At 41.5% G+C, this 14,826-nt stretch overlaps 1 protein-coding gene across 9 annotated transcripts in view; it reads right to left on the reverse strand.

Annotated features, from left to right (window-relative positions):
* Positions 1-1,769: 1,769 nt before the first annotated feature.
* Positions 1,770-14,826, reverse strand: part of micu1 (mitochondrial calcium uptake 1) — a 40,039-nt gene continuing 26,982 nt past the window's right edge. For 3 of the 9 annotated variants that reach the window (XM_037782328.1, XM_037782325.1, XM_037782326.1), the window contains 9 exons: positions 14,808-14,813; positions 13,889-14,003; positions 13,569-13,595; positions 11,135-11,217; positions 9,697-9,897; positions 8,182-8,319; positions 6,709-6,817; positions 2,835-2,924; positions 1,770-2,642 (listed from right to left, as the gene is read on the reverse strand). In XM_037782328.1, coding sequence (XP_037638256.1) covers positions 2,482-2,642; positions 2,835-2,924; positions 6,709-6,817; positions 8,182-8,319; positions 9,697-9,897; positions 11,135-11,217; positions 13,569-13,595; positions 13,889-14,003; positions 14,808-14,813 — 930 coding nt within the window. In that variant the 3' untranslated portion in view covers positions 1,770-2,481. The remainder of the gene's footprint in view (positions 2,643-2,834; positions 2,925-6,708; positions 6,818-8,181; positions 8,320-9,696; positions 9,898-11,134; positions 11,218-13,568; positions 13,596-13,888; positions 14,004-14,807; positions 14,814-14,826) is intronic. The other 6 variants (XM_037782329.1, XM_037782327.1, XM_037782332.1 and 3 more) reach the window with 3 other exon arrangements.

Below are 14,826 nucleotides of genomic sequence, written 5' to 3' on the forward strand. Positions count from 1 at the left end.
TTTTCAGATGGATATCCCTGAGACAAAATCCTATCAAATGTGAGTCCATGACCTAATGTGTATCAATTTAGTGGTCACAGAAAAGGTGAGGAGCCACGGAATTATTCAATTGAGAGAAAATTAATGAATCTTTTTTTGAATAGTCGATTAATTGTTAAAGTAATCTATCAAGCACAATCACTGTAGATTGATTTTTTGGGGGGATTGGACTGTTGGTTGGATATAACAATAAATTTGATTGCATTTTTCACAATTATCTAACATTTTACAGACTAAACGATTAATCAGTTAATAGAAAAAGTAATCAACAGTGTAATCGACCATGAACATTACTGTTATCTGCATCCCTAGCCCTGAGTGCTAGTGGGCTAATATAATTATTGGGAATGAGTTATTGTCAGTGTCCAAAGAAAACAATGCATCTCCAATTTTGGTGATTTTCTGAAAAACCGAAAGATTAGGTGTTCCATTACGGGATATCTTCAGATAAATAAAACATTTAAAACCCCATTTGATTAGCTTAAAGAGTACCTATTATGCTTTTGTACTTTTTCCCTTTCCATTAGTGTTATGTAGTTTTTTCTGCATGTAAAAGGTCTGCAAAATTACAAAGCCCAAATACCCCGCCAAAGGGAGTCACTCTCCCCCACAGAAACACTGCTCCTAAACTACATGAAACACCTCGATTGAAGTCCCGCCTTTTTTCCATAACGTGGTGATGTCACCAAGTAACACATTTGCATAATACCTGCCAAGCAGCTAGTTAGGCATGCCCTCGAACAAAGCTAGTTAGAGCGGAGTCCGAAGATTTTGGTTCAATTGACCAATCACAACAGTGGGCCAGCTGACCAATCAGAGCTGACTGTTGTTTTTGGGAGGGCGGGGTCAGGAGCTCAAACAGAGCGTTTCAGACAGAGGGTGAAAAGAGGTGCTACAGCAAAGCCGGTATGAGAAAAGTAAAGTGTTTTTTGAACATTAAAGCTGTAAACATGTTCTAGTAGAAACACAAAATATAAAAGTATGCACCTAAAAATGAGCGTAATAGGTCCTCTTTAATGAAATGCATTGCCACAAGAATGAAAACAAGGGCTGGTCTTTAGCTCATACAAAGTTGATGTTTTGGAGATTCGTTTTTTCACAGGAGAGTACCTTTATGTTTAAAGGTGAGTGCTGTAAAGTTGATACAACAGCGCGGATGTTCTGTTAAAAATCGTTTTACGATCCAAACGATTGTCACGCCAGACTTAAGCTCTGGAAAGAGCACGAGCGAGGAATACCGATGAGAGGCCCTTCAACCTAATCTCCTGCCTTGCAATCACTCCTGAGCACCACTTCCGTCTGTCAGTCGCAGTGTGTGCAAGAGAGCGAGCCAGCTCGTTTCAGGCCAATGCAGCACAGTGTGTACCAAGGGGCTGCAGGACACTCTTTTAATGGGCAGCAGAGGCAGAGGACTGCCCATCCTGTCCATTTCAATTAGACAAAACTGCTGACCGCTCTTGCACACACGCACACATTAGCATCTTTTTCTCCCTCTGGCAACACACTCAAAGCCACGGCATACAATCAGCCGTGCAAGTTTTGCTTCGAAATGTTACACCCAATTTCATTACACATGACAAATGACTTCCTCGGTGCCCCATAGATTAGTCTCACTAATCCCCCACTGTGCTTTTCTCCGAGTCAAAGAGTGAAACTGAGAACATGGCGGGACAACAATCCAACTTACGAGTCAAGCAGAACGCAGTCGCTCATAAATAAAGCTTAATCAGTTTTACGTTATTAAAAACATCTTTAATAGAGCATTTCTTTTTAACATCCGTCTTATATAAAGTGTTTCAGTTGGCAATAATAATTAGAAGAATACACACTTTGAACAGTACATTGTAGAGCAAGACAAGCATCATTGATCTTTTATGGGACAAAATGAAGATGCAGCTGGGTGCTAACAAGATTAAAGACGTCTGCTCTCTGTCCCACCAAAGAAATAACTAAGGGTCTGTTGTCAGTATAGAACAGACATACTGCGGCATTTACACAACTGAAGGTCAAATAAAATTGATTCCTCTTCTCGTCTTTTGCAGTAAAATGTGTTAAATGCAGAAATTACATTTTCGTTTTTAGCGTTTGACCAAGGGTCACACAGTTACCTGCTGACACTGCATTCCTCAATAGAACATGGCAAAAATAAATCTTAAAATATACAAATACCCATGATGCCTTTGACGGGCAAGTTGGAGAAGCCTTTCAGGACACAGGACGCCGCGTCAGCATGCTTCAGTCATCACCATATTGATAGTTTAAACTATAGCGACATGCGATAATGATTGATGATGCCCCTCGGAGCTGCAGTCCTAATGACTCCATTGCATTGTCTGTTTAAATTGCAGAGATCTGTTGAAGGTCTTTGATGCTGCCGGTGTTGTTGCTGCTTTATTCACACGCCGTCTTTCTCTTTCACTCACCCGTTGCCTCTCGTCTCTATTATGTCTTTGGTGTGGCAAAGTCCCAGGCCGTATCCTGGGCGCACTTCCACATGGCACGAACCAGCCGAGTGAAGCCCATATCCTTGGGTTTCTCCAGCCCACGCATGAGCCGCTGCTTCATAATGGCTATGAACTCCCTATTACTAAGTTCTCCGTTTCCTGAGGAAGATGGACGGACAGGGGGGGAAGAGGAGGAGGAGGAGGAGGGAGAGAAAGTGTGATGGACAGGGGAGAGATGATGAAATAATAGAGGAAGAGTAAATAAGAAGAGGAGGAGACGACTTCCATTTATTGCTGATTTCCACCTGTCAGTTGAGGCATTATTTGCTTTTCATGAATACGGTTACTTACCATCGCAGTCGAACAGAGCGAACACCACATCACATACGTGGTCTGACAGCTCCACTTTGGCCACGGTGCGGGCCACCTGCTTCATGGTAACTGAGAGACAGAGGGAGGGAAGCACAGATAGAGAGATTCACCATTTGTGGAAGAGAGTAATAAAGGTGCGAGACACACAAGCCAGCTCATAAATGGCTCATGTGGAGGACATTGTGTGCGAGTCAAACTGCTTGGGATCGATAGCAGGCAGGACTCCCGTTCACCGGATAGACTATCTGATTGAGAAAGAGAAAGAAAGGGACAGAAAGGAGGAGGAGGAGGAGGAAGAGGAGGCATCCAGCTCAGAGTGAGACTGGCTGAGAGGAATGAGAAAAAGCCTCGGGGGTCATTTCAGAAAAAAACAAATAGATAATAAGATAATAAAAAAAAACTCCATAATCTCAACCAGAATGATTGATTATTAGACTTCAAAAGGCGCACAAGTAGAGGAGGAGAGTTAAAGAGAAACAGAGGAGTATGAGAAAGAGGAGAGGGCGAGGATGAAAAGAATAATATCTCTCCCTGCAAATGGCAAGAAAAAAAAAAACAGCTGAATCATTCCACCAAGAGTCTCATTAGTCTCCTTCGTTTCTACCTTTAACAATGTGCAGTTCCAAACACACCCACATATGAGAAACTGTTAAAAGGGTGCGAAATCATCAGATTTGGGAGGAGAGCGAGATGAAAGAGATAAAAGGAGAAATAAATATGTAAAAGAGAAAAGAGGATAGCAAAAGCTCCTTAAAGGAATACTTCACCCACAAAATGACCATTTGTATATCAATTACTCAACCCTTGTTACCTTGAATTCTTCCTCACACAACTTGTACATTATAATCCAAGTCTCATTTATCCAGTCGTATGCTCCTGCGCAAGATGCACTACTCGTCCGTGCAAGTGTTTTAAAAGCAAAGATGCATGTGTTTGGGAAGTAGTGAGCATATTACTGGATAAATGAGATTTGGATTATACTGCATTAGTTGTGTGAGTTTATAAACTGATGTTTTGATATAGTTTTGCTGTTGTTAAAAGCCTTCTCTCCGTTTCTTGATTCTCCGTTCACCGTGGAGGAATGCGAGAAAAAACAAAGTTTACTTCCAAGAATTCAAGGCAACACGGGGTGAGTAATTGATATGCAAATGGTCATTTTGTGGGTGAAGTATTCCTTCAAGGCTTGAAGAATATGAGGATGGTTTCACTGCATGGACAACGGGAGGATGGAGATAATTTGCAGACGTATGCCTTGTAGCTAGGGTTGCCCGATTTTGAAAAAATATGCAATTGCTATTCAAAAACATATTAAATGATTATGGTGTGATTTTCTTTTGTGGATCTGTATCAGACAAAGATGTTTTCTTCAGTCTGTAGAATATGATGTGTAGGTCAGGACATCCCTGCAGCACCACAATACAGTATTGGACACAGATTTCACCTTTAACACATTTTTAACAAATACTGCGATTTGAAAATTGCAGAAGGCCATATTGCAATTTCAATACAATTTCGACTAATTGTGCAGCTCTACTGGTAGCTCTCCACAAACCCACAGCAGCCTGATGTTTTCAATACACCTCCACACACAGACACACACATGGCTTGTTATAGTTATTGCAGCTTAAACCATATGCTTGAAACAAGCACCTCGGGATAGACCCTGCACTCCCTTACAGCAGAAGCTGTTTCATCAGTGAATCAGAACTAATGGATATGCTGACAGAAAACATATGGAGGCCTATTGAAAGGCTGAATCGCTGCAATAAATGAAGAAAACATTGACTCATCAAACAACTTGCCGTATTATAAAAGCTACAGGCCAGTGCTGCTCTCACATTAAATTGACTCTCATTGTTAGGATCTGACAGACAAATGAATTCAGTAAAAATGAATGTGTTGAGGAAGATAAAGGAAACAAGACTAATTTAATGACTGATTTGACACTTGGTAATTGGTCTTTTTGAATAATCATTGCAGACTCATTCTTCAGTAGTGAGAATGCCGGGTCAATCACAGCCAACTCTCTGTCTGAGTCATAATCCTTAAAGATTTGACACACATAAGCCAACCAATGTATTTACATTCAATAATTACCTCTTTATAGAGTAGTTTTTTTCATGCTTTATGTATTCCCACACCGATTCAAATTGCCGTCACACACGAGGATTTCACAGGAAACGATGTGCTCGTATGTAATCCAGCATGGTTTTGTCTCAATGATAACAGCCTCACGGTTTACTGTTCACTCTCTATTTATACTTTGTCAGAGCTTTATTAAAGGTTTCATATCGTAAAAAGTTTTCATGTATTGTTTTATTATAAAGTAGGTTTAAGTGCTGTATAAATACTGTGAAAGTATCAAAACGCTAAATCCACGGAGAAATACATACAGCCCGTATTCAGAAACTGTGCCTTTCAAACAAGCCGTCAGGATTTCTGTCCATTTGTGATGTCACTAATCTACAATATTTAGACCATTTCGCAGTTTTAAATGTAAAAACTCTAAATGTCTCCAAGTTTATTTCCAGTTGTAGTGTATGTGAATGACATCAGCTGACAGGAAGTAAACATGGACCCAAGCTGTTGCCTAGCGACGCAATTCCATTGAAATGCACTAAAACGGAGCGTTTCAGACAGAGGGTAAATACAGGTATATTCAGGCAGACAGTATGAGGAGAATACAGTTTTTTTTAACATTACAGCATGTAAACATGTTCTAGTAGCAATACAAAATACAAGTATTAACCTGAAAATGAGCACGATATGGGACCTTTAAGTTACCATACTGCTAAACATCTGCTAAACTAAACATCCAACTGCTTCACATTAAGCATCCATACGGCCGAACAAGAGGTAGCTTTTATTGCGAAGAAGCTACAGGAAATGCAATGTATTTGTCACCGCGGTTAGCACTAACTGTGAACGGTTATCAAAAATGCATTTATATCACAAGACGACGTTCATTTTCTGCATTTTTTGACAGAAGATCAGTTTTAAATTTAAGTAAGAGTGATGGAAGAAGAAGAAGGAGCAGCCACAGTGAGCAGTAAAATGAAAAGTTGCTGGCTACACGGGTAACTGTTGTGTAGAAAGCTGCTACTGCGCTCTGTGCAGCATGAAATCAGACTGCAGTTGCTCATGGCATGATGGAAAAAGGCAGATTATTAACTGACTTCTTTATTTAAACAACGTACGTTTGTTTAGCTGCACTGTAAACAGATGCATGCTCCTCTGTTGTATTTCTGACAAAGTAGCTGCTCAGTGAGTGTTTGCTGGAGTATTATACCGCACATACTGTTACCATGGTAACCACAAGTGTTTCCAAATTAACCAGGACTAAAAATCTTAAGGCTTACAATGTTAACGTCTTGCTTTACGGTACTTGGTTAAGCTGTTATTACCCTTCAGTCACCATCTTACGGATGACATACACCCTCCTGGTGCTTAGGAGGGAACCATGTAATGACGGGTCAGCCCAGTCCCAACCCTACTCTCCCTCTCCCTCTCCCTCTCCCTCTCCCGTGATGATGCTGGCATGTGTCAGTGGGCATCGGTAGCCTGCAAAGTGATCTGTCATGTGTGCATGTCTTGGATTTAAGCATGCGCTGTCCTGCAGGCCCAGAGGAAAAGGGGGCGGCAGATAAATGGATGGATGGACAAACCGATGACAATTGGCTGAGCAAGGTTTTGAAGCAAAGCCAGGGAAAAGGAGATGTGGGAAGTGAATCTGGCTGACGAAGTGTTAACAGCTCTGAGAGACAGAGGGTGAAAGTGACAACAGTTGAGTCTAAAGGGGAGTAATTAGGAGGAAAGGGAAAATGTCAGAGGCAAAGGGCGACTGTGGGTGTACCTTTATCTATGGAGGCTCCAGCCATGTGGTAGAAGCTCAGGGCTGTGTCCACGTCATTCACGTTCTTTAGGAAAGTGAAGAAATTCTCCACCTCCTCAAATGTGATGCCCTGCACGAGATGGGAAAACACACAAAATGAGTCTGGGTGACAAATCAGAAACAAAACATTCCTGTCATTTTACCTGAGCCTCTAAGAGCACTGCAGTCACGTGAAAAAATGAGCCAAACATCATTACAAACAGCCGCAACTGCACAATGACATTTTTTGGAGCAGCTCGGCAGTGTGACACAAATGACGAGAGGAAGTGGGCAGAAGCAGCCGACACACATGGATGAACAGTGCGCTTACGGAAGGACAGAGGAACAGACGGTCTAAGACACACACGCACACATAAACAGAGACGCGTAGACACACAGCTGCCACACTGCTGATGAGCTCATTTGCAAAGAAAAGTGAGCATCTGGTCTCAGGCTGTAAATAACATTTTTCTCATTTACATTACAGGTTATGCCAATGCTGAGAGACAGACCGGCGTGGAAAAAGAGAGGAGAAACAGTGAAAGAGGGGAAAGAGAGAGAGAGATGCTTACTGCAGTTGAATTCCTTAGAGAGACAACTCTGGCAGCACCAGCCTCATCTTTTTCCTCATGCCTGGGAGGAACGGCAGCTTCCCTGCTTTTTCTTTTCGCTGCTAAACACTGCATTTAACCATCAAATGTGCCTCATCGTAGCTTGTGTGATGCTTGCTATCTTTGGGGAAAAAATAAATGTATTTTTACTGCAAGACTTCTGGGGACATGATATGCAGGGGCGTAACTTCAGTCAATTGACTGATGGGGCTCATTACGGTGAAGCAGAACCAAAGCTCAAGCAAAGCACTGGAAATAGGGAAGGGATAGGCATATACTGAAGCTGGCTCCAAGCCCTCTGCATCTTGAATATTTATACTTTTTTTTTTCTCTGTTTGGTCTGTCCCAGCGGGGCCTTTTTACTTGCTTAGAGCAAGGTGGTGGTGTTTGGTGAAAGAATGTCTAGGGGAAGGAAAGTCAAAACTCTTTTTTTGATTGATAGAAGAGCAACCGAGGGGGAGGACAAAGCCTGAAGGCTTTATTAAGAAGCTCAAAGAGAGATGGAGCACTGCCTGCTCTGTATTTGGTCACCACAAACAGAGATAGTGGAAGGTAAGAAGAGTGTCGGTCAGGTGGATAACGTCAGGCTCCGAATGTGCTGTCTTCTCCCAGTGATTCATTACCTCTCACCCAGTCTGTCTCACACACTCGCAATGTCCCAGCACATTCTCCTTTTCCCCACAGGCACACACCGTCTGTCACGCATCCTTGCATGTAGGCCAATTAGTTAAAACACTCCACACCATTAAATCTAACACCATATACAGTATAACCACGTAGAGTACCAATCGCTTTTCAAAAGAGTTCTATGAAAGCGTGTATAAGCGCACACAGATTTATCTACCTGTGCATCCTTAAACATCTTCTTCAAGCCCTTCTGCATCTGCTTGAGTTTACGAGACTGGACGCCACTGTAGGCCAGCAGCATGCCCCCGAACTGTCTCTCGGTGATTCTGCCGTTCACAGGATCGTTCCTCTCAAACTGGAGGGGAGGAGAAAGAGAGACAGATGAAGATGGAGTGCTGTGCAGAGGGACAAACAAATTAATAGGAGGAGGGGGGCAAGGGGAGATGGGAAACAGTAAATACTGGTGTCAGGCTTCAAGTTGAATCATGCTTGGAGCTGACGTTGGTAACATTAAATCTGCATGTGCATGCTTTTTAACAATGTTCGACTGGAGCATGGCTTAACAGCAGTGGGTCTTGGTTGTGTCAGGTCAATCCAGTCGATTTATGTCTGAGCGTACGCGGCTCCCTCCCTCCTTCCTTCCTCTCTTAACGTGCCGACCTCTCAAAATGTTAATTTGTCGCACTCGTGAGAGGCAGCTCATGACTAAGCCAAAATAAGCCTGGAGTAAAGATTTCAGGGGGTGACCTGACCATTCATGCACCCGCAGAGGATCTGCCTTTTGTGAGGTGATGTCACATTAAATTTGATGATGAGCAGGTAGCGTACAGTGGGTATTTCGTGCTTTTCCCCGCTGGAAGCAGCTGCCTGCTGCTGCCGAAAACGACACTATGAGAGCATTGAGAGTGAACCAAAACAGTTACATTTTCGCTTAAGGACAGTAGCTCTGGTTATTCTGACTTTTCAGTTATTGTGCTTGGACATACAGGCTTGATAAAGACAGTGATTGTGCATTCCTACATTTTAAAAATGTATATATTATGCTCTGAAACCATGTTATAATTCCAGCTGTATTGGAAATTCATACACACAGGGTGTCAAAGGAGTTATAAAAACAAGAATAACAAAGTAAGTGAGCACCCTGCAAAAAAAACTGCTACAGCTGGTGAAATATGGCCTAGGGCGAGCTGCAGGCTCAGCATATAAAAGAAAAAGAGGAGTGAGGGCAAGCACGTGAGAGTAAAGACTTCTGGAATTAGATTACCTTACCCATGCTGGTATCACCTTATCTGTGGTGTTATGATTTCCCTATCTGAGCATTGTGGTATCATTAAGACCTGACAGATAGCGCTTTCTTTCTGGCAGATGCTCTGACTCCCGTCCTATTCCTGGAGCCTCATATGGCAGCGCCTATTACGGTTCAGTGTATGAGTTAGGCACTACCCACGCTAATTAAATAGATTAGAAATAACCATATGCTGAACAACACTGATCAGTCGCTGTTAGTGTAGAAGCATGGGAGGGGGGTCTGGTGTCATTCTGAGGAGACAGAAGATGGCTTTTATAACTAACTGTCACAGCTTTGAGAGAGTGACACTGACCACCTCCTGCTTCTCCCCTGGCTCTTGAACATTTTTGGGGTTATTTGTACGTTTAACGGGGGACTAAATGTAACAGGGACAGTAATCTTTACTTCCTCTGAGGCCGCTGTCAATAGTACAGTAAACATTACCTCTAGCTTGAGCACATCATGCTGCAGTTTCCTCTGAAACTCCAGGAAGCTGCCGATGGTGAGTTTTCCCTTCAGGTCCTCTCCGAAGAAGTAGGTGGTGAGAGCGGAGCTGCAGCCAGCCGTCTTCAGGGTGTTTCCTGTGGTGGAACGGTCGCGGTGCCGCATGCCCATACTGGTCTGGGAACGAATGATGCTCTGGACCTAAGGATTGAGGGGGTCCCATGTCAACCATGATGACTATGTACTTTCTGGAGTACAGTATATAAATTAATTAAATTGTTTAAAAAAATGTATTTAATCAGACAACTGCCCACAATAAAAAGCTTCTGAGGTTTGTGTAACATTAGCTTGATTTGAAATACAGAGCAATTTACTTGGTTGCTTCATATTACAATGCAGTAATAACCTTTCTGCATATTGTAATTCAAGTGTTCTGAGAGAAAACTAGACTTCTGCACCTCCTCATGGCTCTGTTTTCAGGCTTTAAAAAATCTATCCCGTTACGGAAGACTTTGGCCAATCAAAGGTCATTTCAGAGAAAGAGAGCGTTCCTATTGGCTGTGCTCCGGCTGGTGGGCAGTGCTTGGTATTTCCTTAACTGATCTCAACATGGCTGCTGGGTCACAAACTTTCTCATTTGACAGCTAAACAGTACACTACAAGATGTTTCTAAAAACATTTGAGAAGAGAAATAGGCATTACAGTAACAGAATATTGTTTCATATCTGATCAGCGCTGCCCAGTTTGACCTTTTTTTTTTTTTTTTTTAAAGTTATTTTTTTGGGGGCATTTTCCCTTTTACCAAACCTTAATACATGGACGCCCGCTCTACCAACTGAGCTAACCCAGGCGCCCCAGTTTGACCTTTTGATCAGAGTTTGTGAGTGATTGACAGCTGCTCTGATTGGTTGTTTTCCTCCAGTCTGTGAAATCTTGCAGATGCCGTTAGGAGCACCAGAGGACACAGAGGCACATGCTTTTTTTCAGATTACCTGTCTCATGCACTACTGTCAGGATATAGTGACTGTTTAATAAAAAAAACTTTTTTTTTAAATCATATATTTGCTCCATTTCTACCAACTGCAGCTTTAAATACAAGAAGGACTCCCATTTTTTCTCTTACATAATAAGGTTTAACTTTAAAAAAAAAAAACCTCTCTGAATAATATGTTCATCATAAACCCTATCAGAGCCAGTGGTAGAGATAATGATATATCACAGAGAGCAGAGCACAGCACTTATCTTTTCTCTCTGAGAAAATGTCACAGTAGTGCACATCAACCTTCCTTTAGTGCTTGTCAGTGTGCATTACAGTAACCAGTAACGCAATCAGTCGCTACTGTAGATGCAGCACAGTCCAAACGTGTGGGCTGGCTGTTTTAACCTTATGTCTCCTTCAATTATGTGGATCTTGTGTAGTTTGCTCGTGACTACTTACCTGTTCAAACTCCTCCAGATCCACCTCTCCATCACCGTTCAGGTCAAACATCTTGAAAGCAATCTCAAAGTTCCTCTGGGGAGCTGGACATCACGGGACACAAAAACACATTCTGAAATCAATGCAATACGATATGGAAGCAACACATCACACTGGATCGACCGAGCTTTCATCTTACCCACCACCAGTGGTGTAACATAGGGCGCTATAGATGCTCACAGACCAGACCCTGACCTGTATATATGACCTAATCTGGAATTCGCATTATGATATTTGAATTTCAATTTGCTGCACTGTTTTTTGTTTTTTTAAATCGGTGTACACTTTCTGCAAATGTCATCTGCTGTTCTTCTGCTACTAAACACCCACTTCACTTTAATGACCACACGACCAGAGTCAGTGAAATTTGTTTTTGGTACAGCAGGATAACAAGGCTCAGTTCACAGTGTTAGCACCCACAGTCTGATTATGACAGAACAAATAATGAAGAGAAATGGTGGGACAAACAGTACCTCCATTCAGAGCTTTATATACAGACACAATCTCGGTTTTTATCTCCTTTAATAAATGTGAACATGTTGACATTTACTCACGAAACAATCTGCATACTTTCAGAAGAAACATGGCCCTCTGTAGAATTATCTATATGGGCTATACATTCACATATCCTATATAAATATTGAACATTTTGCAATATGCTGAGTATTGCGATAAAATATATTGCGATTCATTACCTTTTTTTCAACTGTAAATTATGAAGTTTGTCAACGTCTGTTTTATCTAATAAGATACAGTTTTCACTCTCAAGGTTTTTATACACATATCTTGAGGTCAGAGGTAAAGGGACCCTTTATGCTAGTTTTTCCTCACCAAAATTTAGTGCAACCTTGGAGTGCTTTGTTTTCTTCCATTCAATAGATTCTTTAGGTTTTCTAGTTTCATATGATGCCAGTATCTTCACTCTAGCTTTAAGACTGAGCCCACTACAACCTCTGAAAGACAGAATAGTGGTCGGGCGTCGGATTGTTAAGAGGCTAATAGTTTATAAAATAAAAGATTGATACTTGACGTCCGAGTATTGATACAATATTGCCACGCAAAATATCGCAATACTACGCTGGATCGATTTTTTCTCCCATCCCTAATATTTAAGCTTTCTTTGATACATTTTCACATCATACATACTCTTTATTAACCGAACTATCTAGCCCATGACTGCTAACATCTAGAGTTTCTACACAGTGCTGCCCGTTATTGGAGGGTGGCAGTTGTTTTGTGTACAAGAGCTATACTTCCTCCACTGTTCATCTGATGAAATACAGGGCCAACACAATAATAATTACACTCTACATTATATAACCTCTATTTGGTAAATTCTTTTCAATGCTTCACTTTTTACTACTTTACTTTACTACTGTATACTACTATAACCATGTTTTGCTTTAGCAACTCAACTCCTTAACCCTCCTGTTGTCTTTCCGTCAACCATGCAACTTTTTTCTTTCCGTGTCAAAATTGACCCGGTCTGGTTTGACTGTTTTTAAAGCATACATTATAAATTACCACCCAATTCTGTATTACACCTTTTTGGCCAACTTCATTCCAACTTATTACCACAAGTTTTACACTTTTTTTGGAATCGTGGGCAATATACTTAATTTATATGAAATTAAACCTCATTTATTTAGGAAAAAATGCAGAAATAATGAATTATTTGGACTTTACTCAAAATTGGGGGAATGATGTTGATGGATTATCACAGAACGGTATATGTCAAAGCTTAGTCCGAATATTACAAATATTATAATATAAAAAAAAATGTTTAATGACAGTGTGACACATTGCACCAAAATTGACTCGGGAACACCACAGGTGCTATAATTTTGAATAAAATACCCATAATGCAACGAAAGTAGTGGTCCTTATTTCTTTTTGCAAAGACCATATAAGGGAACAATCCATGTAATTTTGGGGCAATTAGGTGAAAGACATCCATATTTATGACATAATGAAGTTTGAAAATGGGTCAAATTTGACCCGAAGACAACAGGAGGGTTAAAGGGAAATATTAAAGATTAATTGAGTCTTATCTGACAAAGGATTCAGACTGTATAAAAGCAGTAAATATGTACAACGATGAGGCCTGAACCAATGTGTGCGTCTGTTAAGCAAAAATATGTCCTCCTTTGTACTATTTTTGTGGCCGTGTTAAATGGATTGAAACCAACCATAAGGCATGCTGTCCTGTCTTTAAAAATGACTTGTCCTTGAGAACTTCCCCAGAGACTTTCTCCATATGAACGGATTATAATAAATGGTCGAGCTAAGCTGGGGATACGAATTTACTAAGCACAGGAGAGGAAGGAGTCAAAGCTTCATTTTCATTAGCATGAACACATTTAGAAAGGAGGTTTTGATGTGAAATTTTACTCACTGTATTCACCACCAATGCTAGATCCACCTAAAGCAAACAGACTCCGTGAAACATCTCCAAGGCAGCTAGCTTGGTAGGCACACATTATTAACTTTGACAGAACTGGAGATCATACTGAACACGCAGTCCTCCTCCTGGCTAATAATATCATATTGGAAAATTTCTCTGTTTTTCAATTTCTGTCTTAAACTGAGAAGACACAGAAGAGATCTTCTTGGGATTTTACTTGTGATCAGTGTGCAAGATTTTAAGGATGTGGGATTCAATGGGATGGGTCATACAAGCACCAATACATCTCTGTGCAGTTCAATGATACTTACTGGACAGCACCGTGGTGAGGAAGATGTAGTCAGAGAAGGAGATAAGGCCGCATTCGCCCAACGAGAAAAATATGCTGTCCTCATCTGCAAACTTCTCCCTCTCCTGGGCGATCTTCTGCTCATTTAGGTCACCACAAAAACAAGAAGGAAGTTGTATTAAAAACATTTCACATGATTCAGCACAAAGCCTTACAGCTGCCCCAGGTGTGGCTTTGTGTGTGTGCAAGCAAGTGTGTGTGTGTGTCTGAGAGTGAAGCTCAATCAGAGACTGGCTATGCTCAAAACACAGAAACGTATACACATACTGTACTTCCACACACAACAAAAATAGTCCTGGTACAACGGGATGATGGATTATGGATAGACGGTTTATCACGATAACATTCATGCAAATGCTGCATACACATGAAGCCGTACAGGCAAGGTGAGGGTGGTAGTGACAAGCAATTAGTCTGTGGTCAGTACCAGTACAAAACACTTTGTCCACCAGTGGCTGTACTCAGTGTGAAATTGACATAAAGAGAAGAAAAACATCACAAGAGACTGTAGCACAAACACACACTATTGATTAACCACAACCCAAATGTATTAAATCATTAAAAACTAAGTGACTTTAGCCCTCGCTTTCACACTCACACAAACACACACACACACACACACACACACACACACACACACACACACACACACACACAAACGCACAGTTAACTTGACGTTTTTCTGTTAGCATGTGTATATTCACAGCATTGCATGAAAGAGCGACTTAACCACATGCACACTACACAATCGGTGATAAAGACTTGAAAGACAGCGCCCGCGGGACGCTCCACCAAACAGAGTGGACAGACGGACAGAGCATGCCTAGGGAGGGGAGGGGGGGGAGGGTGGGCTGGGCCGCGCTGAGCCCACGTGGAGTTACCTCCGTCTGTAAGAGGTCC

Source organism: Sebastes umbrosus, chromosome 10, assembly GCF_015220745.1.
Source record: "Sebastes umbrosus isolate fSebUmb1 chromosome 10, fSebUmb1.pri, whole genome shotgun sequence".
NCBI classification, from domain to species: Eukaryota; Metazoa; Chordata; class Actinopteri; order Perciformes; family Sebastidae; genus Sebastes; species Sebastes umbrosus.